Genomic DNA, 24,447 nt, shown 5'->3' with positions numbered 1-24,447 from the left:
GGAGGAGGAGGGCGAGGGTGGCGGTGGGGTGGGGAAGGGAGGGAGGGGGCCGCAGGGGCCGGGGGCCGCCGGGGGGTGGGGAGGAGGAGGAGGGGGGAGGCTTTTTTTGCATAACTCGGCTCGGTCGAGTGGCCTCCGGACTACCCGCGCCGCTGGGACCGCTGCTGGGACCGGGAGCCCCCGGCTGCCGCATTGCAACAGGCAGGGCCCCGGCGCGCCCCCCGGGCCTCCCCCCGCCCCCGAGCGGCCTCGGCCTGCCTGGGCCGCCCCCCCCCCAGGGAGGCCGCCCCGGACCTGCGATCCGCACCCCAGAGTCGCCGACCCGGCTGCAAAAAAAAAAGTTTCCGAGAGGCAGGCGGAGGAGAAGGGGGAGAAGGGCTGCCCGGCGCGGCGGGGGGCGGCGGGGGGAGCCGGCAGCGGAGGGCGACGGAGCGCCCGGAGCCCCGGACATGTCCAGGCGGAAGCAGGCGAAGCCGCGCTCGGTGAAAGGTGAGCGAGCGAGGCCCGGCGGAGGCGCGAGCGAGCGAGGAGGGAGGGCGCGCGGGAGGAGGGACCGAGAGCGAGCGAGCGAGCGAGCGGGCGGGCGGGCGGGCGGGCGAGCGGGCGGCTGGGGACCCGCGAGCGGAGAGGAGGAGGAGGAGGCGGAGGCTGAGGAGGAGGAAGAGGAGGGGGAGGAGGAAGCCGGGAGCTGGAGGCGGAGGCGGCGGAGGGGTGCGCCGCGGGCACCCTGGCCTCCCGGACCCTCTCCCGGCGCCTCGTCGCTGCCTGCTGGGGACCAGGGCCTGGGGCGCCGCTAAGGGGCCCTCGCCGCTCCCTCCGTGCGGGGCCCGGGCCCGCGTGGCCAATCAAGGGGTGCGGGCCCGACTTGGCGGGGATTGCGAATCTCGGCGGCGGGCAGGCGGCGGGAGGAAGGAAGAGGCGGCGAGGACAGGCGCCCAGGAGGCCGGTAGCGCCGAGGCCGACCCTCGCTGGGCCCCGGGCCTCGCCGGCCTTTCCCGTCCCCCGCCTTGTCGACCGGCGACACCGTGGGCAGCGGGCGCTGCTTGCGACCGCCTCGGGGCAGCACCCCCTCCTCGGCCGTCCCCTCCTTACCCTCTGCTCGGGCCGCGCTCCTGGCCGGGCCGCTGCACTTCCTGCCTCCTCCACCGAGGCCAACCGGGCTGGGAGCCTTCGCCAGTAGTTCATTGTCTGCATCGTGCCGGCGGGACGCGGGTCCCTAGGGGAGCGCAGCGGCCATCGTGCGCGCCCCTCCGCGGAGGGCGCCCTGGGCTCGATCCTGGGCACCCCCATCCGCGACACCCAGGCCAGTTTCCTGTGTCAGGCCCCTGGGGTGTGCACATTAGTGGGGGTGTACACAGACACACACACAGGCACACACAGACACAGATATACACACACATAGACACACACGTGCACACAGCACACTCTTTCGTCTCCATGCTTTCTATTTCCACTGTGGGCCCCAGACTAGAGGGGGCCCCTGGAGAGCAGAGGCCCTGGGAAGAGGCCCCTGGCGGGTGCTGAGCCTCTCCCTTTCCCTTCTCTCCCCACCCCCTGGCCCCTCTAGGCCTCGCCTGCTGCGCTTTGTCCCTTTTCCAGCCCCTCGGATGGGTGTCCTGCCGGCGGCACTGGGAAATGACAGAGGAGGGACAGGATGAAAGCCGCTGTCTTTGGAGCCAAGAGTCCCGAGGCCCATGTCCTCTCCCAACTCCCCTGATGACCCCTGGCCTGAGCCCAGTTCTGCACTGAAAAGTTCATTTCCTGGAGGCCTGCGCGGGAAGGCTTTGGGGCCCAGCTCCCTTCCTGCCAGTCTTGCTTCTGGCTGGAATGACTGGGACAGAATCTGGTGAGGGTGGCCGGACACCAGCCATCCCTTTCCTTCTGAAGTCCCAGGAGAGCGGGGCACACCCGGCCCAGCAGAGACCTTGCCTGTCACCTTAGCAGCAGGCCAGCTCAGCCCGAACTCAGTAGTCGGGCAGCTCCCTCTCCCTTTTTTCTTTGAGAGAAGTTGATCTTGATCTCTTCAGCCTGGAGGGCATCCCAGCCCAGAGAACTGGGGACTCAGAATGTGTTCTGGTAGCGGGCTTCCTAGAACTGCACAGGGAAGAAGGGCTCTGTGCCTTGAAATAATATTTGATTTCTTTTCTGTTTCCCTGCCTCGCTGCTCACTCCTTCAAGAGCCACTTAAGCCAGTTCAGAAGAAAATGTAGAATTGGGATCTCTGGTTGGAAAAACAGTTTTATGTAAGTCAGGCAGCTGGTTTTGAGTAAAAGCTACTTATTGGAGCAGGTTTTTTCGTAAAGGAAGATGCAAACCTTATTTTAGAAGGCGAGGCACAGAAAGCAAAGCAGAGCAGTTTGCGGTAAACAGATGGGTGGGTGTCTCAGAGTTGCTCGAACCTGATGCCGAAAACCACTCTGCATAGCTCTGAAAAGGATTTGAGTCGGCCTTCAGCTTTTCATGAAATGAGCCTTGAAATGATTTTTAATGAGTGTCTCTATGTATATGTGTGTATGTGTAGCAACTGAAGCTAATTGATGGGAAAGACAGGAAAGTGGGAACAAGATCAGTGAAGACATTTTGAAGGCATTTGCTGTAAATATGAACCACACGAAGTCTTTGTGCCCCTGGAGTCTGAGCCCTCCTGTTTCTTCCTGTGGCTCTTTGCATTTCCCAAAAGCAGCTCCTACCCTGTTCTCTCTCCAGTTTGCCTTTTATTCACTTTACTGGGGGGTGAGTAGTGTGGAGATGTCGCCACTTATCAAGGGAGGAATTAAGAGAGAAGATAATTTGAATAGATAAGAGTTACAGCAGGTGATGGATTTATTGCTTTTCAAGAACTGCCTCCCTCCTCTCCCAAGCAATATTAGAAAGTGCGGGTTTGAGTGTGGACAGCTCCACAGCAAGCCTTTGACATGACAAGGTCCTTCACCTTTAAAGATGCTTCAAGGTGCTTCTTAAGGAACAGCGGGTCCTTTTACGTTTTATTTTGTTTCGCCTCCACTGCTGTGAGTCAGGGCTAATGTAGAGGCATTGTGGACTTCCACAGTCCCGCGCATTCTGCTGTGAAAGTCGCTTGACTGTAATTCGTAATTGATCTCGGAAATGTGAGAGCCCATAGCAGGAAGGGAAGACAGAAATATAACAATTTCTAACGGACGCTCAGAAAGGGTAATTCGAAAGCATGGGCATTGCTGCTTTGAAAATCAAGCAGGCCTCCGAGGGGGTCTCACTTCCCACTCAGGGACACAACTGCCCTTCTGGAGTGGGATCACCTGTTTGTCCTTCTTTGGAAAACCTAGCTCACAGGGAGGGCACCCAGCAAATAGGGAAGGGGGCCTGGGCAGTAGGACAGGGGTTTTCACAAGCCTTGTGATTTTGTCAGAAAAGGCACCCATGGATATGGCAACAGTCACATTTTCTGGCCAGTTTTCCCTGTCTACACCCATTTCTCCTCTTTTGTTTCCTCGTGGTGTGGGGTGGCAGTTGCGATGGTTGTTCCCTTTGGTAATTTTGGCCTTATTTTCCAGGGCTGTTCCCATCACACCTCACTGATGTTAATTTAACTTTGGCCGGTGACATCAGGTGGTTTGGTATCGAATACCTTGTTCCTGCTGCCACTCAACACTACGCTGGTCTGTCTCCCTTCACCAGTACCACTCGCTCAGAGCCATGGACAGTCTGTTAATTTATACAGAAAACTAACACATTTCTTTTTTCCCCCGTCTCAGCTTAAAGCTTTTGAATAATTTGTAATACCTTCAGTTTTCTCCATTGAGCAACGGCCTGTTAATTACAGTTCTTAGCATTAATTAGTACGCAGGCTGGGTCCATTCAAACCCCACCCAACGTCCAAAACTCCCCCAGTGACTTCGCCTTACTCCCTCTTTGTCTTCCTCTCCCTCCAGCCAGTCACCCCTCAAAAGTCCATCTGACAAATTTGGTGGTCTTGGACTTCGAAACAGTGTGGTTCGCCACTGCTCATATTTCCATGAACATAACTGAGATGTAACAAATAGAAGAGCTCTGAGGTTACAGGTTTCTTGATTCAGCTGAGACCATACACAAGTGTAAATCCTCGAGATTTGTTTGCTAAATGTTCATGATCTTGTAGGAAGGGCAAAACAAATCCTTTCTGGGTTCTTCAGCTTTCTGTGTGGATCGAGGCAGCTAACATTTAATCCTAATATTTAACACCATCCACCCCCAGTTAAGGCACTGATTCCCAGCTTTGGAAGGGCCTTTTTCATTCTAGAAAACATCCTTTATGTCTAGTAATTGCTGTTTATATTCTTACACCTGTTTCCTTGCAAAAACTTAATAAGCAATAAAATAAGATAACTATGTGCCTCTGGCAGGGGAATCCTGCTAAATGTTTAACCATAAGGTGCCTAGCGTGCATTAGTAATGGAAGGTGCAAAATGCTGGTGACTTTACAGTCATCAAGTAATTCAGGAGAACCAGCCAGCCCTGGCAGTGTTGTGTGTGGCGTGCTACAGCCTGTTAACAGGGGAGGAGGAGGGGGAGTCAAGGCAAGAGGAACCTGGAACGCAGCATCTCTGAGTACAGTGCTCCTAGCTGGAGACCAAAGGCTGGGGGTCTGGTTCAGCCTAATAGAAAGTTGCAATAATTGCTGTATCGGTAGCCAGATCTTAAGCTGGTGGCTGTGGAATTCTTCCCCTGATGTAGGATTTAATAGTCTGGCAATTAGAAGCATTGATTTCTCTTAACTGTTCATTTGGATGTGTAAACGAGAGGACTCCACCACTGAGGCTGATGGTGCCGGTATGCTGCCTGGTTCTTTGGGAAAGGCTGATTTAGGCGGCAGTGGAGGGAGAATAGTATGCGTCAAGGTCTTGTTGGGGCCAATTCCCTCTTTTAAAATCTCTGCCCATTTTGCAGTGAAATGAACAGTACCTGTTGTTCAAATGTGTTTAAAATAAACAGCAGTGAGCATTTACGTGTGAGGAGTCACACTGTCCTTTTCTGCTACAGCTGTTTCTAGAGTAACATCTCTGTTTTTGACTGACTGGACTCAATTGCATATTTTGGCAGATGGTCTGCTGGGTACCAGAGGGACAAGTCCCAAAACACCTTGGGCTCTGAGTTCCAGAGGGACCCCCTGCTGGAAGCAGAGCTAGTTCTTGCTCCTTCCTCCCTGACAATAGTCTGGGACTTGGGACCACTTAGACCAGTGGGTCTATCAAGCCCTGAAGAGGTGTGGGGCGTGGTATCCTGGACCTCTTAGAAGGCCTGTGGGCTGTGTGATTTCAGTGGTTTGCAAACTGTGTAGATAATAAAACCAAAAAACGAAACCCGTTGCCGTCGAGTCGATTCTGACTCACAGCAACACTATAGGACAGAGTAGAACTGCCCTATAGGGTTTCCAAGGAGTGACTGCGAAGTTTTGGTTAGCAGCCAAACGCTTAACCACTGCTCCTGGACCTGCAGTTTTCTATAAGCGTCACAAACTTCTGACCTGTGGGCATCTAAAACTGTCTTGATGGTAAGCAGACAGAGGAGGGCTGGATTCCCTGATGGCCCCATCATTCCCCAAGGTGGGTGGGTGGGTCTAGTTAGCTCTTTTGTTTGGCAGAGGTTAAGATGGACTTAAAAGGAGCCCCTGGTGGGACATTGTCTAAGCCCTTGGCTGCTAACCGAACACTTGGAGGTTCTAACCCACCCACCTGCTAGAAAGCCCCATGGGCAGTTCTGCTTTATCACATGGGGTGGCTATGAGTTGAAGTTGACTCGATGGCACCTAACAACAACAAGATGGACTTTCTTTTCTCCTGGACCCTAGCTGAAGCAAGCCTAGCCCTGTCCACGGTACACTTGTGCTTGTGATAGGTATCAGGGTTCCTTCAGATCTGTGGGGCTAGGATAATTACAACAGAAGAATATCTTAAACCGTTTGTGGGCTCTCCATTACTGTGGATATATGGGGAAAACCCCGGATACACCTTGGTTGGTGAATTTCACAATTTCTGCAAATTCCCGTCAGCTTACAAGGGCGTTTTGTGCTCAAACATGTTAGTTGGTGTTCAGAGTAGTTTTGCACCGAAAATGGACTTGGTTATATTCCTCTTGAAGTTTTCAGTGCTGGCTGTCAGCTCCCTCAGCCTATGGTGGGAGAGACAGGCTGAAGTGAAGAGGGGGAAATGCTGATGGAAACTTTTGATTCGTAGCCTGCCTGGCAGGATCGGTGGCAGCCAAAGATTGAGGTTGTACACTCAGTAAATAAAAATACTTTACCTCTTTCAAGGAGCGCCAATTAGCTGATTGCGCCGTGTGGCTGTCTTTAAGGAGAATGCTATTTTACCTATCTTCTTGTACAAAGGTTTGATTTTTAATGTCTTGTGAAAAGGATTCTCTTTGTCTTGATTGATGTCAGGAATAAAAGCATGATGGTAATATCCCTTTGAAAGCTATTGTATTGTCAGCCCTGGCTGACAGCGGGAGGGCCTCCCAGCGTTATAGATTAGTGCTGTGAAAACACTGACATTTTCTTTGTTACGTTGCTGTTGTTCTCCTTGCAAAGTCAATTACACAATGTCGGAGCTCAGTTACCCAGCTGACTTGGGAAGTCAAACGTCTTTCATTCTGCTCTTAAAGATATCATTTTCCTTTTGTTGTTGTTTTTTGGTTTTCTTTTTTTTTTTTTAACCTGCCTCCCTCTGGTTACCCTCCTCCCCCCCAGAGTCTGTGTGTGTTAGCTAGGCAAACACCTTCTGGTTTCAGTTGTGACGAATCAAATTCAAAGATTGCCACACCGTTATCTTCAAATTCTTCCGCTCATTCACATTTCAGTGGCTTCTTATTGATGTAATGACTACCGCAACCAAGATACATAAAAAAACCATCAAACGAGATTACAGTGTTGATAATCTCTTATCAAGTGGGCTGTTCTCTGGATTTAGGGTCCTTGAGATGGGCAAACTCAGGGTTTTTTTTTTTTTTTCTAAGATTGCAGACCTGAGCTGAGCCAGGCCGATGGGGCTCCAGCAAGCAGTTAGTAATAGAAGATTTATAAGTGTTCAGATCCCAGACTGAGGCCGCTGAGTTTTGGACTTAGGATCCTGTACAACATAACATCTTGGCTAGAACGGGTCTCATAAGAGGAATCAGGGAATCCCTCCTCTTCCCATTGCAGGTGGCGAGCAGGAATTACAGGCGATCTTCTAAGGTGACCCAGTGGGCCTTGCTGGGCACGCCAGGACTCAGGAGCGACTGGCATGCCCAGTCTGAGTGTGTGAGTCCTGCTACTGAAGCCGGAAAGTCCTGGGCTGTCCAAAGCTGAAAGTAGTCTGGGTGGATATACGTATTTTCTAATTGTGGTAAATACGTCTGTAACAAAACATCTGCTGTTCCAACATTCTCAACACACGCTCCTCGGTGACATTGATTGTGTATGTGACGTGCAAGCACAGCCATCATCTGTAACCAGCCTTCTCCATTAGGGTGGATATTTTTGATGCACCTCCCTGATCCTTCCTCACCTTTTCTAGAAAGAGAAAAATCTAAATTCCTTAATTCTCTAAGCTGGCCACCAAAGAGTCAGTTGCCTGGGAGTAGCCACTTGCTGAAAGCAGCTAGCTTTGAGCCACAGAATGCAGCACCAGGTTGGAATGCTGACTGCTGCCATTCCACTCCAGATGACAGGGGTCCATCAGGAAACTCCATCCGAGGACACTAATTGTGGGCCCCCAAAGTTATTAATGTGAACCACCAGACAAGAGCCTGGATCTGCCAGCAATTTGTCAGGACTAATTTTGTTTTTCTCCAATAATTGAAAATTAATGTCTTGAAGTGAAAGCAGATGTTCGCGTCATCCTCTGAATTGGGATAGAAAATGGGGCTCTGTAGATGTGCTCACTAACTTCGCAGCAATTTCCATCTTGTGGATAATGGGGGTGTTGGGGCTGACATCACCAGAGGCCAGGAGTTGGGTCATGGGAGAAGGAGGGGCAGTTGTGCTCCCGAGGCGCATGTGGCAGGCCCCAGGAATGAAGGTGTGGCGGGGCGGGGGGCGGGGGGTGGTATTTTGGAGGGAGAACACGTAAATAAAAATATTTGCTGGGGCTGTGAACTTTTGGGAGAATTCATTGTTTTGAGTGTTCTTTAGCATAAGAAGTATTTATAATTCAAGGTGTTATCTGGCAAAGAAGGGGCCTTGGTGGCACAAAGGTTAAGCACTAGGCTGCTATCTGAAAGGTCCGCAGTTGGAACCCACGAGCTGCTCCACGAGAGAAAAGACCTGGCGATCTACTCCGGTAAAGATTTCAGCCTAGGAAACCCTATAGGGCAGTTCCCCTCTGTCCTGTGGAGTTGCTGAGTCAGAATTGACTCAATGGCACGTCACACGTGGCAGAGATGCCAGAAGCCTTTGTGTGGGGGGAGGATGAGTCCGCGTGGATGGGTCTTCATCACCATCACCTGGAGTAAAACTGGCTAAGGTTGCAGAATCCTGGGCCCTACTCCCAGAGATGCTGACCCTGCTGGCCTGGGGAGGGGCCGGAAACTCATTTTTTTCCTAAATTTTACTTATGTGGCTGTTGTTGAGAATATACCCAGCAAAACATGCACCAATTAAACAGTTTCTACATGTGCAACTCTTCATTTTTAACCAGCACCCAGGCAGTAGTGGTTGGGTGTCTGCAGCCCATCACCCTCAGAGGAGGTCATCCGATTCAAGGCTTCCATTCTCCCAGGTAGAAAAGTTTAACAGCAGCTTGGAAGATGAAGTGGCTCTCAAGAACTGGTGGCTCTGTTGCTGGTGAGATTATTCTCACTCTAGTGTGAGTGGCAAGCCGTTATGCCAAGGCTAGGGTGGGGCCCGAGGACAGGGCTGGTGGAGCTGGGAGCGAGGGCAGGAGGGTGTTTAGGAGTTATGGAGAGATCTGGTGACCACCTTCAGGATTGGAACGTTCTCTGTCTGTCCTTGGAGTTGCCATTCCTTGGAAGGTTACAACTGGCTGATGAGTGTGCCCAGTGGCCTGGCAGGTCTGCCTGCCAAGACCCAGACAGCCCTCTGGCTCACCTAGGCCAGCGCACTTCAGGCTGGTCTGTCTGATAAGAAAGGGGACAGCCACTATGTTCCTGTGAGCCAGCTCAGTGGACTGACCATCTCTAGCCTGCAGGCCTGGCCGTTGCAGACACTTCTGCTGTTCCCAGGTCCTTGGAAGTGCCAGGCAACTTTTTCTCTGTAATTGAAATTTGCCCTTTTGTTACCTGGGCATGAATTATTTTTTGCAACGTTGTCATTCCCCATCCTGCTGTGAGGTTTATCTCTTCTGTTGAGCCTAATTAAAACACACTGTTCACCCAGCTCCTGTTGCACTGAATTTTACCTGCCTGAAAGCAGAGCCCTGGCCATCTGGGCTTGGTTAGCGAGCAGGGCACGGCCAGAGAAGGGAGCTGAGGTGGGCAGGGAGGCTACCACATCCAACGTGGGGATCGAGCATGTGTACCCCCATGGCCTGCGGGCTGCAGGGCCTCAGCCCCCAGCGACATAGAGTGATTTCTCGTTCCTGAACGGGAGGTATGGCTTTGTCCCTGGCCCCCTAGGGGTGGAGGTTTGAACTTGGGGAGGGGAGAGAAAGTCACCAGCTTAGGAGGGTCCCCAGGGAGAGGGTAGGGGAGAGAGCAGGTTCCCAGGGGGTGAATGGAAGGAGGGACGGGCTCCTGTCCCCTGGGTGGGGGGTTGCAGAGAGCTGCTGGGTCACTGGGGAGCAGTGAGCAGGGTGCATGTCCTCCACGCACAGGTCAGTCTCTGAAGATGCCCAGTGCCCTTGGGGAGGGAGTGGCCAGCCAGGGACCGGCACTCATGTCAGGAAGATTCAGATCTTAATATTTGCCTTTGAGCCTCTCGGGATCCTGAAAATCCCAGATTGAAAAGGCACCTTGGTGGTTACTTCCTGCAAGCTTCTTTGGGTGTGTTCATGGCACTCTTAGCTTCATCCAGTCTGGACTTGCACACTTTTACTCTTGGGGAGCTCATTACCGCTGTGGCAAATCTGCATGTTTAGCTTAAATTTCACAGACTCTTCTTTCTAGTAAGTTGCAATCTGCCTCCTGTAATTTTGGTGCATTTGTCCTGGTTTTGCCCCCTGGGGCCACAGTGAGTAAGTCAGATCCCCAGTCCCCAGAGCAACCCTGTTGGCAAAGCTTGCCCTGCCCTACTTGCCTAGGGGATGTATGGGATGTGGTCAGCCTGGTGGGGTTCTAGGGCCCCATGCTAGTTCAAAGTTGGCTTTGACCTAGGCTTCCAGGTCTTCGTCCTTGTGCTTAGAATGGATTTCTTTTATTTATTTATCCATTCATTCATTTACTTAATTTTGGTATAAATACACACAGTCATATACCAGTTCAGCAATTTCTATGTGTACAACTCAGTGACTTTGATTGAATTCTTCAAGTTGTGCAACCATTCCCACCATCCTTCTCCAAACTGTTCCACCACCATTGACTTAAATTCACTGCTCCCAAGCATCTCATCTAACCTTTCTTGTTGCTGTCATCAATTTGATCTCACATAGATAATTATTTTTTTATTTAAATTTTTATTGTGCTTTAAGTGAAAGTTTACAAGTCAAGTCAGTCTCTCATACAAAACCTTATATATACCTTGCTATATACTCCTAGTTGCTTTCCCCTAATGAGACAGCACACTCCTTCCCTCCACTCTGTGTTTCCGTGTCCATTCAGCCAGCTTCTGTCCCCCTCAGCCTTCACATCTCCGCTCCAGACAGGAGCTGCACACATAGTCTCATGTGTCTACTTGAGCCAAGAAGCTCATTCCTCATCAGTATCATTTTCTGTCTTACAGTCCAGTCCAATCCCTGTCTGAAGAGTTGGCTTTGGGAATGGTTCCAGTCTTGGGCTAACAGAAGGTCTGAGGACCATGACCTCTGGGGTCCTTCTAGTCTGAGTCAGATCATTAAATCTGGTCTTTTTACGAGAATTTGAGGTCCTCATCCCACTGTTCTCCTCCTCCATCAGGGAGTCTCTATTGTGTTCCCTGTCAGGGCAGTCCTCGGTTGCCAGGCACCATCTAGTTCTTCTGGTCTCAGGCTGACGTAGTCTCTTGTTTATGTGGCCCTTTCTGTCTCTTGGACTCATAATTACCTTGTGTCTTTGGCGTTCTTCATTCTCCTTTGCTCCAGATGGGTCGAGACCCATTGATGCATCTTAGATGGCTGCTAGCTAGCGTTTAAGACCCCAGACACCACACTCCAAAGTGGGATGCAGAATGTTTTCTTAATAGATTTTATTATGCCAATTGACCTAGGTGTCCCCTGAAACCATGGTCCCTAAACCCCTGCCCCTGCTACACTGGCCTTCGAAGCATTCAGTTTATTCAGAAAACTTCTTTGCTTTTGGTTTAGTCCAGTTGTGCTGACCTCCCCTGTATTGTGTGCTGTCTTTCCCTTCACCTAAATTAGTTCTTGTCTACTATCTAATTAGTGAATACCCCTCTCCCTCTCTCCCCCGTCTCGTAACCGTCAAGTAATGTTTTCTTCTCTGTTTACACTATTTCTTATAATAGTGGTCTCATACAATATTTGTCCTTTTGCAGCTGACTAATTTCACTTAGCATAATGCCTTCCAGATTCTTTATGAACACATAGATAATTCTTTAAAAGAGCACAATGCTCAAGGCAGACATACTAAGATAAGCTATATTTTGGTTCATAGAAGACTTCAGGGGATAGTTTTGGCTTAAGGTTTAAAGATTAAAGATTATCTCAGGGCAGTAATTTCGGGGTTCATGCAGCCTCAACAGGTCCAGAAAGTCTGGATTCCACTGAGAATTTGAAATTCTGTTCGGAACTAATTTCTTAAATGAATGAATGAATGAATGTGTAAATAGCTGAGGGAATAAATGAATGGGTGAATAAGTGAATAGTGAACAAATGAGTGAATAAAGGGTAAATGAATTCATGAACAAGTCAGTGAATATATGAATAAGCAAGTGAACAAGCGAGTGAAGTAAGAGGGAGCATAGTGTACCTTAGGAGGCTCTGGGTGCTGCAAATGGTTAAGTACTAAACTACGAACTGAAAGGTTGGCAGTTCAAATCCATCCAGAGGGTCCTTGGAAGACAGGCCTGATTATCTACTTCTGGAAGGCCACAGCCTTGCAAACCCTGTGGAGCAGTTCTACCCTGCACACGTAGGGTTGCTGTGAGTTGACACTGACTTGATGGCAACTAACACCAACAACCACACAGCCTGTCTTTAAGGCCTGAGCAGGATTTGGGTTCACCACCAGCATCAGTCCTGGCCGTTCTCTTCCCCCCACCTTCTCCCCAGCCCTTATTACCTTCAGGGGGTGCCTCTGGGAGAGGCTTGTGCCCTTCTCTTTCCCTCCTCAGTGCTCTCCACTGAGAGATTGTAGCTGCTGTTTACTAGTCTTGTGCCAGGTGCTGTGCCAGGCGCTGTGCCAGGCTTGTAAATGCTGTCTTTAGAATCATAAAAGCAATATGTATTTTTATACTAATTTGAAATAAAACAAATTTTAACTCAAAAGATTCCCCATCCCACTGCCCTCTCCATCCTGCTCCATAGCCTGGGGAGGGGGGGTGGCGCGTGTTCAGAGTGGACATGTTTGACCCCGCCAGCCAGGGCTCTACAGCCAGCCACCATTAAGTGGTCTCCTTATCTTTCAGGGAGGGTCTGTGCAGTAATGGCACTTGGAGTGGGGGGCGGGGGTGGGAGAAGGGGGCAGAAGGGAGAAGTGGGGTGTATTTGCAGGGTGACCTGCCCAGCATTCAAAGTAGAAAAGAAAGACCCCCCTCCCTCTGAATCTGAGTCAAGCTTGCTTTTGTTCTCTTGTGGGGAGGGAGTGGGCTGGGAGAAATTTGCTCTGTAATCTTGGGCAGGGCACTCCCTCTGTGGGCCTCAGTTTTCCTGTTAATGAAATGGGATGGAACTGGTTGGATTAGCTGAATGTCTTAGGTGGTCTAGATTTCAATTTCTGGAATGGAAGAAGGCACAAATATAAGGGACTTTGACTTTAAAATAACACACTCCTAAAAAGATATTCTTAGGTATCTCCAAGTTACTCCTTAAAGTGACCAGTCCACAGAGAGGAGAGACCTAAGTGCAGCTCTAGGGAGCTCTGCAGCAGGTCTTCCACTGCTCCTCTGGCTCTTTGGGGGTGGGGTGAGCATCAGAGAAGAGAAGAAGCTTGATAAGGGTGACAGTGGTGTCAGGTACCTTTTCAGGTGTTGGAGGGTTATCTGGTGGGGCGTGGAGGGGGGATCTTTGATCGCAGCCCCTTGTTCTCTGGGGTCTTTTTTCTCAAGAGGCTCTGCCGAAGTGTTGTTAGAGCAGGTTTTCTGCGTGCTTTTCTAATCCAGGGACAAGCTGGGTGGAGAATGAGCAGACCACACACACGCCCAACCAGAGCCACCAGCGGGGCCCTGAACCCTGGGAGGGGGAAGGGCGACACACGGAGGGACAGTCATGACCAGCACTTACCTGTCAGGCCCTGTCCAGCCCTTCTCACGTGTTCCCACACCTAACTCTCATGGCAGCTCTCTGCTTTAGCTCAGTTTCACAGATGCACCAACTGAGGCACAAAAGTTAAGGTCACACAGCTGGAAGTAGCAGAGGTGGGATTGAAGCCCAGGCCTCCTCTAGCTGCAGAGCCTGAGTCACTAACTGTTACCCTTGTTTATAACTGCCCTGGTGGCAAAATGGTTAAGCACTCAGCTGCTAACCTAAAGGTCTGCAGCTTGAACCCACCAGCTGCCCTGCAGGAGAAAGATATGGCAGCCTGCTTCTGTAAAGATCAGCCTGGGAAGCCCTATGGGGCAGTTCTGCTCTGTCCTATAGAGTCACTATGAGTCTAAAGAGTTGGCACACGGGCCACAAAAGACAACAGAGAAGCCTGTGTTTTCTCTAGGGGCTAGAAAATTCCCTGTACTTAGGGCCAGGGGATGAGGGGACCAGGAGAAAAGGTCCAGGAAAAGGTTCTGTCCTGCCCCCCTCATCTATTGGGCTGTCCACATTCACAGGTGGCTCTGCATCCTTAAAAAAATAATGGCATCCCATTCCCAGATATAACCACTGTTCTCCGTGGTCGTCTTCCCTCTCAGGCCTCTTCTGTGGTGTGTTTACACAGAAACTTACGTAGACGCACACCGTCATGTACATTTTTAGACATAAATAGTATCGTATTCTGTTTGTTGTGATTTGCTATTTTCATGTACCAGTGGGTTTCTAATCTTTTTTTTTTTTTAATACTTAACATTCTGTTTTTGAAGGAAATTTACATAGCAAATCTGGATCTTATTTAATAATTTCTACACATATAATTCAGTGACATTGGTTACACTTTTTACAATGTGTCAGCATTCTCATTATTTTCATCTGTTTCCATTAATTTAGCTTCCTTGTCCCCCTTTACCTTCTCATCTTTGGTCTAGGGTAAATGTTGACCTTTAGGTCTCATTTAGATGATTGTTTGTAGGAGCACAGTACTCACGGGTGACATTATTTATTTTATGAGCCACTTTGTCTTCTGGCTGATAGGTGACCACTGGGAATGGCTTGAGTTCCAAGCTTAAAGGGTATCCCAGGGCAATAATCTAAGGGGGTTCCTCTAGTCTCTACCCGTCCAGTAAGTCTAGCTTTTTTTCAGGAATTTCAGGCACGTTCTACGTTTTCTCCTGTTCTATCCAGGACCATCTATTGTGTCCCTGGTTGGCGCGGTAGGTAGGGGTAGCCAGGCGCCACCTAGTTCTTCTGGTCTCCAGGTAGGTGAGGTCGTGGTTTGTGTAGACTGTTGGTCCTGTAGACAGACTGGTTTCTTCCCTGAGTCTTTGGTTTTCTTCTTTCTCTTCTGCTCCAGGCACATAGAGACCAATAGTTGTATCTTAAATGGCTGCTTGCAAGCTTTTAAGACTCCAGACGCTACTCATCTTACTGGGATGCAGAACATTACCTTTGTGAGCTATGGTATGCCAATGGACTGAGTTGCCTTCCGAGACTGTGGCCCTAAGCCCTCAAACCCAGTAACCCAATCCCATGAGGTGTTTGGTTAAGTCTAGGAAGTATCCATAACTGTGCCCCCATTTGCTTTATTTTATATGAGTGTCTATGCAGCACTCACAAGCATGTATATACATGTGCCTACAGAAACACCCATACATGGCAGGTGTATGTTCATATGTGGTTGCCTATAAACACATATATATTTATGTAACCACACACATATTTTTTGTTTATTACTGTTGCTGCAAAATTGTGTATGTTGTGGCTTTTACCAAAATTGTCCCTTATTCTTGTGTACTTCTTAGTGTCATCTTTTACCTTGGTCAAGTTGTGCTGACGTCACCTGTACTCAGTATTGCCTTTCCCATCACCAAAACCAGAACAACACCAAATCTACCCACAGAGTGGTTCCACCTTCTTCTCCCTCCCATTCCTGGTAACTGCCAAAGAACGTTGCTTTCTGTATGTATAACTATTTTTGTCTTTTGTAATAGTGAGATCATATAGTATTTGTCCTTTTGTGACTGACAGATTTCACTCACATAATGTCCTCCGGAGTCATCCATGTTATAATGTATTTTGAGAGCTCATTCTTTTTTTTCTCCCAACTCTTTTTTATTTTATTTATTAAAAATTTTTTTTTTATTGTGCTTTAAGTGGAAGTTTACAGTTCAAGTCAGTTTCTCATACAAAAATTTATACACACGTTGTTATGTGACCCTAGTTGCTCTCCCTGTAATGTGACTGAACACTCCTTTCCGTCCTGTATTTCCTGTGTTCCTTCAACCAGCTCGTGTCCCCCTCTGCCTTCTCATCTTGCTTCCGGACAGGAGCTGCCCACTTAGTCTCACGTACCTATTTGAGGTAAGAAACACACTCCTTACAAGTATCATTTTATGTCTTATATTTCAGTCTAATCTTTGTCTGAAGAGTTGGCTTCGGGAATGGTTTTAGTTTTCGGCTAACAGAGAGTCTGGGGGCCATGTCTTTTGGGGTCCCTCCAGTCTCAGTCAGATCGTTAAGTCTGGTCTTTTTACTATAATTTTGAATCCTGCACCCCACTTTTCTCCTGCTCCATCAGGGATTCTCTGTTTTGTTCCCTGTCAGGGCGGTCATTGGTGGTAGCCAGGCACCATCTAGTTCCTCTGGTCTCAGGCTGATGAAGTCTGTGGTTTATGTGCCCTTTTCTGTCTCTTGGGCCAATATTTTCCTTGTGTCTTTGATGAGAACTCATTCTTGATGGCTGCATAGTATTCCGTTGTGTATATGTACCACAGTTTGTTTATCCATTCATCTGTTGATGGGCACATAGGTTGTTTCCATCTTTTTACTATTGTGAATAATGCTGCAATGAACATAGGTGTGCATATGTCTGTTTGTGTCAATAGTTTTAGTTCTTTGGGGTATATACCTAGGAGTGGGATTGCTGTACCATTTTTCATAGTGATTGAACCAATTTCCAATCCCACCAGCAGTGGAGCAGGGTCTCAATCTCTGCAAGCTCACCAGCATTTGTTTTCTGTTTTTTTTGGATCAGTACCATTTTTGCAGGGGTGAGAGGGTACCTCATTGCAGTTTTGATTTGCATCTCTTTGATGGCTAATGATCATGAGCATCTTTTCATGTGTTCATTGGCCGCTGGGTTTCCAATCTTGGTTGCATGTTAGTATCATCTTAAACCAGTTGTTGTCCAGTTGATTCTAACTCATGGTAACCCCATATGTGTCAGAGTAGAACTCTGCTCCATAGGGTTTTTCAATGGCTGATTTTTTTTGGAAGTAGATAGCCAGGCCTTTTTTTTCCAAGGCTCCTCTGGGTAGACTTGAACCCCCGACCTTTTGGTTAGCTGCTGAGTGTGTTAACCATTTGTACCACCCAGGGACTCCAGTATTATCTTAGACCAAACCAGCTGATGTCAAGTCGATTCCAACTCATGGCAACCCATGTGTTTCAGAGTAGAACTGTGCTCCATAGTGTTTTTAATGGCTGTGATCTTTTGGAAGTAGATTACCAGGCCTTTCTTCCAAGGTGCCCCTGGGTGGATTCAAACGTCCAAGTTTTTGGTGAGTAGCTGAATGATTAAGTGTTTGCTTCACCCAGAATCTTTGAGGGTGGGGACCTCAGAATCAGGTTTTTTTTTGGCGGGGGGAGGGCTTTTAAGTTTCCCACATAGTTTGAATGTGCAGCCAGAGTTGAAAACCAAGTCAAGCTGGTATCTCCACGTTAGGGTTACGGATCTACCTCACTTCAGTAGCTGCAGAAATTCTGTAGAACGGGGTACACAATGTTTACTTACACATTTAGTTGCTTTCAGTTTTTTGCTATTGTAAACAATGATGCAGTGAACATCTTCATTTATAAATCTTTGTGTTCTTGTATGAGTATTTATTAGGCTAGATTCCTAGAAGTGAAATTGCTGGGCCAAAGGATATCCACTTGAAAAATGAGATAACCCACCCTTGCTGTCGAGTCTGTTTCAACTCATAGAGATCCTGTCTGCTAGATAGCACAAAATTGCCCCCGACAAAGCTTGTGCCAATTTACCTTCAATAAAAGTATATTTCTCCTCATCTTTGTCCACACTGGATGTTTTCTTTTATCTCTTTGTTTCTTTCTTCTTTTTGCCAATCTGGCAGGCAAGAAATAGCTTGCTGTTTTAAATTGCACTTCTGGTTATTAGTGATGTTGATCATTTTTCCTGTGTTTATAGACTATTTTTATTTTTTCTTCTGGAAGGAGCATGGCACTGGATGTGGACCTTGGGGTCTGGATGTTTCTCTCCTTCCCTAAGTTCTATAGTCATGTCACTCCTTCCTCACTTCATCCTTCCCTCCCTTCCTTCTTTTCGTCCTTCCTCCCTCCCTCTTTTTCTCTCTCGTTTATTCCCTCCATCCCTTTCTCTCCGTCTGTCCGTCCATCCATCCATCTAAATCCTGAGCACCTTTACTCAGGAGAGATTCTTAGCCATCCGTCCACCTAAATCCTGAGCACCTTTACTCAGGAGAGATTCTTAGCCTAGCCCTGGGGTGGTGGGCGGGGTTTGGGGTTGGGGGTGGAATGCAGAGATGAACCAAGTGGAGGTCAGCCTGGTGAGAGCTGTAAGGCCCCAACCACAGGACCAGACAGGGCAGCTCAAGATAGAGGTTCAAATTTAGGGCTGGGGGAGGAATGGGGGAACTGAGGGATTCCTTTCAATAGGGAGAATGAGACAAGGCCTGTAAGACAGGGTAGCATTTGATATGGACCCTGAAGGATGGAATCACAAGAGTTGTTGTTGTTAGCTGCCGTTGAGTAGGTTCTGACTCATAGAGGCCCTATGTACAACCGAATGAAACACTGCTTGGTCCTGTGCCATCCTCACAATCATTGCTATGTTTGAGCCCATTGTTGTACCCACTGCGTCAATCCATTTCGTTGAGGGTCTTCCTCTTTTTTGCATACCCTTGATTTTATCAAGCATGATGTCCTTCTCCAGGGACTGGACCCTCCTGGTAACACGTCCAAAATATGTGAGATGAAGTCTCTCCATCCCGCTTTTGAGGAGTACTCTAGCTGTACTTCTTCCAAGACAGGTTTGTTCGTTCTTCTGGCAGTCCATGGTATATTCAATAGTCTTCACCAACACTATAATTCAAGTGCATCAAATTCTCTTCAGTCTTCGTTATCTGTTGTCCAGCTTTCGCATGCATATGAGACGACTGAAAATACAAGGGTAGCAACCTTTAATGAGCACCTCTTATATGCAGGCACTTAACGGGCAGTATCTCATTAATCTTGCCCACTCATCTCGGACTGCTCACAGGGTGGCCAGGGTGGATTGGGGTGGGGGCTCAGGCTTTCTCTTTCTCCAGCAGTAATTGATCTTTGAGAACCCTCGGCCCAGCTCCCTTCTCATGTGGATCCAAATTGCCCCGAGAGGGTAGGTAAGCTGCTTGTCCACAGTCATGCAGAGCTGCGTCTGGAGGGGGGCAAGGATGAGCTGGAGGTCTTGCTGCTGCTGACCTGGGCCAGGGCCTGGGACCCCCAAGCTTTTGAGATGTGGGGGATTCCAAGCAGGCCCTCATTCCCCTGCTTTCCCACATCTCCACCATCTTATGGATGAGCCTTCCTCCACCCCCAAGGGAGGTGTGAGGATTAAAACTCAGGGCCTTTGAGGGAGAGCTTTATAAAGCCAGAATGGCCACCTCCTTGGAGGAGAGTTAGGGGTGGCAGCTGCACTCGAGCAGCCTGACTCTGCCGTTTGTTCCCTCGCTCTTTCTGGTACATTTGTGCTCAGAATGCAGCACAGGAGGAAATGGGTAGGAAAAAACTGAACTTTTACTTTCACTTGCTGGTGCAACCCTGCCCCTTTCAGAGACCCCGAGTCGTGAATGAGGGTTCCACCTCCCTCCTCGTGTCCATCCTCTACCCACTGGAGGACAGCTGCCCCTCTCGGGGCGTGCACTGGCCAAGTACAGGGGAAGGGGCTGTGCGGAGGGCTATGCCCTAGAGTGGGGTGCATGGGTGTGAGTCTGTGTGTGTCTCTGCATGTGTGTATAGTGTGTGCATGTGGGCGTGTGGGCGCATTCTGTATGTGTGTGTCTGTATGTATGTGCTAGTGTGTGTGTGTGTGGGTGCTTGTCTCAGTCTCTGCATATATGTGTTTGCGGGTCAGCATGAATATGTGTGCATGGGCATGTGTGTACATCTCTGAGTGGGCGCCTGTGCTGGTCTCCAAGGATAAGAGACTCTTGTCATTGCTTTCCTGGTTTAGACTGTTGGTACAGGGCAGAGACAGTGCACACGTGTGGTAGACTTACTTTGTTCATCACTTTCTATCCATTCATTCAGATATTTTGGAGCACCTACTACGTGCCAGGCACTGTGTTAGGCCTAACACTTTACTACGTGCCAGGTACTGTGTTAGGCCTAACACTGCGTAAAGAAAGGAGCAAGCCCTTTCTCCTGTCTAATATCCAGTTTACCATTGATAAATCATGGTCATGGGGGTAGGAAATGAGTTTATATTGGTGTTTCCCAAAATGTAGTTCAGGATTTTGTTGATGTTCCACACAGAACAGAACAAAACAAAACAACAACAAAAAAAGTGTTCTGTGCCCAAATGCATTGGCAAACACTTGGTTAAACAGAGTTTGTTTTTAAAGCCTTAAGGGCTTCTCAGAACCTTTAAATATGCTAATATCGAACTCTTTCTGAGTTGTTAATGACTGTAGAGTTCTCCAAATTTATTTTAGCATTTGTCACGGAATTTTCTTATCTGGGGCGGAGTTTGGGTTTCTAGACTTCTAAGTTCTGCCATCATCATCTGGTATTTGTTCATTCATTCACCTGTTCACTTACGACACTCATGTTTATTACTGAGCACCTGCTACATGTGAGGCACTGTTCAGGTGCTGAGGTCAAATCTGTGATCAGACAGGCCAGGTCCAGCACTCATGAAAGATTATTCTGAGTGCGAGGCGCAATGACAAGTTTGTGAGTCAGTAACATCCAGTTTGCTAAATAAAGCAGGTCCTGGGGCAGGCTGACCAGAAACAGCCACCTGGGGTGACACTGGAGCCTGGGTGGGGAGTGGGCACCATTCAAAGGGGGAGCTTTTCTGTTGGTCCTTTCAGGAGGCTGGGGAGGTGGCAGCGGTGTGTGTGTGGCGGGGAAGGGAACTTCTCCAGGCCTCTGCCTCCTCATGCTGGTAGGTCCAGTCCTCCTTGGTTTCTGTGATGGTCCAGGCCTCAGAGAGAGGTTTCCCCAGGTAGGGCTGTTTCTGGGCAAGTGCAACTTCTAGCTATTAATCCTGTCCCAGGAACCACGCAGGCCTATCTCAATGTAACCGGGTGTGAGTCACCACTGATGGTCCTTCCCTGGGTGCCGCAGACCTGTCTGGTCCCTGCTTTGTGTGTCCTCAGGGCCTGGCATCAGACCCACATCCCCATCTGACAGATGGGGAAAATGAGGCCAGGAACCTTTCACAGCAGGTTCCCTCAGAGGCTTGGCCCAGAATCCAAGCCTTTTCTGAGACAGGCTGTAACCTGAGGTTGGTGGGCTGGGGGCAGTGGGAGTTTGGGGCCTCTAGGGCCCTCCTAAGGAGCCCTGATGGCCCAATGGTTAAAGTCTTTGAAAGGCTGGCTCTTGGAAACCACTAGCCACTCATGGGAGAAAAGACCTGGTGATCTGCTCCGTTAAAGATTACAGCCTTGGAAACCCTATGAGGCAATTCTACTCTGCCCTGTAGGGTCGCTAAGAGTCCCTGGATGATTTGGGTCCTGGGAGATGAGCGGTGGGTATAGGGAAGTGGTGGGGAAGGGTACAGAAAAGGGAGAGAGGTTCAGGGGGAGGGGCCCAGGGGGTGGTGAAGCCGAGGGAGGGAGCAGAGGAGGGGGAAGGGAGCAGGGGTAGGGTCAGCGGTAGGGTAGGAGACCTGGGGCCGCTGGGGAGAGGGGCAGGGGAACGGGCTTCGGGGCTCTTCCCGCCCAGCAAGCCGGGGTGAGCCAGGCTGGGCGCTTGGGAACAAGGCCCCTCCCTGAGCCCTTGTCTGCCCGCCCTGCGGGGGCTCCCCCAGGACCCCTTTGAGACGACCGTCCTGGGAACGCGCCGGGCCACCCCCCTCTCGGGAGGGCTCCATGGCTGCAGCGCAGTAACTCAGGCCCGGGTTCGGGCACAAAGCGGCCGCGGCGGGGGGCTGGCTGGGAAGGCGCAGGCTACGCGACTCGCTCGCTCTGCCCGGGTGGGGCCTGGGCTTGTTCTGCGCCGCCGGCCGCCCCCGGCCGCCCGCCCCTCCGAGTCTGGGACCGGCCAGAGCCGAACGGCTACCCCAGGACACCGGAGCCCCAGACCCAGAGTTGGGAGGGGGTAGGAGGCGGCGGCGTCTAGCCCACAGCAGGGTGCCACTGCGTGGGTGGGCTGCCGGCCCCCGCAGGCCAGATGTGCGCCTGGGGGGAGCCTCTGGGGACTTGAGCAATGATTGGCCCTTCGATCTGGGCGGAGCTGGGGGAGGGTCTTTGAGAGCGGCTTGGGCCATCCACAGGCGTAGAAAAATGAATGTCACTGATGGCTGCCCCTCGGTGCTGGGTAGGGCTGTCTCCTGCACTTCACATTCACTAATTCATTTCAGCTGCACAGCAGCCATATGAGGTCCGTGCAAAGAAGGAAACTGAGGCACGGGGAGGTAAAATAAATTGCTCAATGCCCCACAGCAAGAACTAGACAGGATTTGAACGCAGGCACCCGGGCCCAGGGCCTGCACTTCAAGGCCCCACTCCTTGCTCTGCCTGCAGGTTCCCAGGCCTGCATGTATGGACCACGTGGGCACTTTTGAGTGCGTTTGTATCTACTCAAGAAGTTACAGACAGAACATTTGCAGCAGATCCAGGTTCTGATTCTGGCATTGCTGGGCCAGGCTGAGCCTATCCACACCCTCCGTGCATCTGCAGGATGTTTGCTTGGAGAGCTGCAGTCTGCCCTGTGAGGTGGGGAGGATCAGCCCAGGCCGCTGTCTACTGAGGCTTCCTGTGTGCCAGGTGCTTTCGGAGAGCTTTATACATACACGTTGTCTCACGAATCCCGCCCATAGCCCCGTGAGGCTGGTACCATGATGTACATCCAGCAAGGGAGGGAACTGGGAGCCACCCTGAGGCCATGGTCACCGAGGCTGCCCAATTCCTTGGCGGCTGCTTCAGCTGGGTGCCCCTGGCTCAGGCTCTGAGTCACTCCCAGGGCTGTGCTCTTCCTGCCCCCCCCCCCCCCCAGGCCTGTCTTCTCTGCAGGCACGGCCTGGCCACCTACTGCCTGCCTGGTGAGCCAGCAGCCACTGTCCCCTCCCCCAGGAGCTTGTGCGGGCTGGGAGACAGACCCATAAACTGTTCTGAACTCAGGCTGGTGACACCACATTCTCCCCGAGGACCCAGCTGGTGGCCAAGTCCACACCTTCCCCACCCGGGGCTCCTGAGGCTTATTTGGGGGAGAGCAGCCTGGGCAAGTTGGAGGTGGGAGGATGGGGTCCTCGGGACAGTTGGGGTACGTAGGGGACAGAACTGTGTCTGTTTCTGGGTTTCTTGGAGCTGTGCACCCAGCAAGGCCTGGAGTCTGGCTCAGCCCCTCCCAGCCCCTGTGTTCTGCTGGGTGTGAGCAGGGAGGCACTTGCTACGTTTAGGGTCCTCCTTTCTGTGGTGCTCCTCCCAGGCCAGTAGCTGACTCAACCCAGGAATCCTAGACGTGGTAGTTGGGGGTGTGTGGTCTTGCTGAGGAGTTCTGTCCTCTGTGGGCCCAGGCCTGGGCTGTGAGCCTGCACCCTCTTCTCTGTCAGGATTTTACTCTGGGCTTGAGTTCTATCTAACCTGTGGGTGCATGCCCCTCCAGGGCCCAGGTTTTCAGGCTGCCCTGCCCCTGGCATCTGTTCTGGCTGAGAGGCCCAGGGAGCAGAGGCCCCTCCCCCCTCCTGAAACCTCTCTCTCTGGACACTGGACCCTCTGCCTTCTCCACCCTTCACCCTCCTCCTTCGCAGCTTCCTGGAACCCAGGGACCCGGGAGGTTTCTGGACCATATCGAGTTGCCTGGGTGGTTGTTTCCTTTTCTTTTGGGCTACACTGGGTGGAGGAGCTGGGAGAGAAGCCCATGATTGGGGCAGGGCCAGCCAGGGGTGGAGGCTGACCACCAGGTCCCTGGGTGAAACTGTGCCCCTCAGAGGCAGGGGCTGGGGACCTGGCTTCCCCTCCTGGTTGGAGAACAGCTCCGTTCGGCATGACCTGCCTCCCTCCGTTTCCTTCTGCACCAGGCCCCCAAGGACGCCTCTGGGGGATGTGGAGCCCACTCTCATGTCCTCCCTGGTGACCTGGGACCCTGACTAGGACCTGACTTGGCTTGGCACTGCCACAGTCCTGCTGAGTCAGGGCTCAGGGTGGAGTCGACTAGACTTCTGCTCTCCACCCTCCCCAGACCCCAACTCTTGGCTGGACAGCTGGGCCCCACCTCTAGGTCTGAGCAGAGGGCTGGGAGCTGTCTGAGAATGCTCTACACAGACCCCTTGGCTGGGGGCCTGTAGGCCCCAGGGGTGGGGGGAGGGTCTCTGGGCGAGGCAGGGGGTGGGGAAAAGGAAAGGGCTCTCTGGGGCAGGAGCCAGGACTCAGGTCTCCCTGGAATTACTTCTGAGGTGATTTTGAGAAGCCCCCAAGTCCTTGGCAGCCTCTCTGCTGATCTGCCCTGACCCCCCCAGGGCCCACTGCACACGTGGTTTTGCTTTTCCTGTCATCCCGCCCCCCTCGGCCCCCTCCCTCTGGGTGCCTTCTGAAGCTCGCTGGGCCCCTCCCCCAGCCCTCCTGGGCCCCCTCCTTCCTCCTTGACCCAGTTTAGTCCCCTGTTGCTGGGGGAGGGGGGCATGCTGCCGGCGGCTCTGATCCTGGCTGCCTCCCCCAGCATCCCTTGGGGCAGGTTCTGGATGGAGCCAGCAGGCTGA

The 24,447-nt window shown here is 50.9% G+C and overlaps 1 protein-coding gene across 2 annotated transcripts in view; it reads left to right on the top strand.

Moving 5' to 3' along the window:
• The first annotated feature begins 443 nt into the window (after nucleotides 1-443).
• The window catches only part of ZNF423 (zinc finger protein 423), a 408,064-nt gene continuing 384,060 nt past the window's right edge, over nucleotides 444-24,447 (top strand). For both annotated transcript variants that reach the window (XM_064274145.1, XM_064274144.1), the window contains exon 1: nucleotides 444-489. In XM_064274145.1, the coding sequence (XP_064130215.1) occupies nucleotides 450-489 (40 nt within the window). In that variant the 5' untranslated portion in view covers nucleotides 444-449. The remainder of the gene's footprint in view (nucleotides 490-24,447) is intronic.

Source organism: Loxodonta africana, chromosome 21, assembly GCF_030014295.1.
Source record: "Loxodonta africana isolate mLoxAfr1 chromosome 21, mLoxAfr1.hap2, whole genome shotgun sequence".
NCBI classification, from domain to species: domain Eukaryota; kingdom Metazoa; phylum Chordata; class Mammalia; order Proboscidea; family Elephantidae; genus Loxodonta; species Loxodonta africana.
The sequence above is the reverse complement of the archived record's forward strand: the minus strand, read 5'-3'. Positions and strand labels throughout refer to the sequence as shown.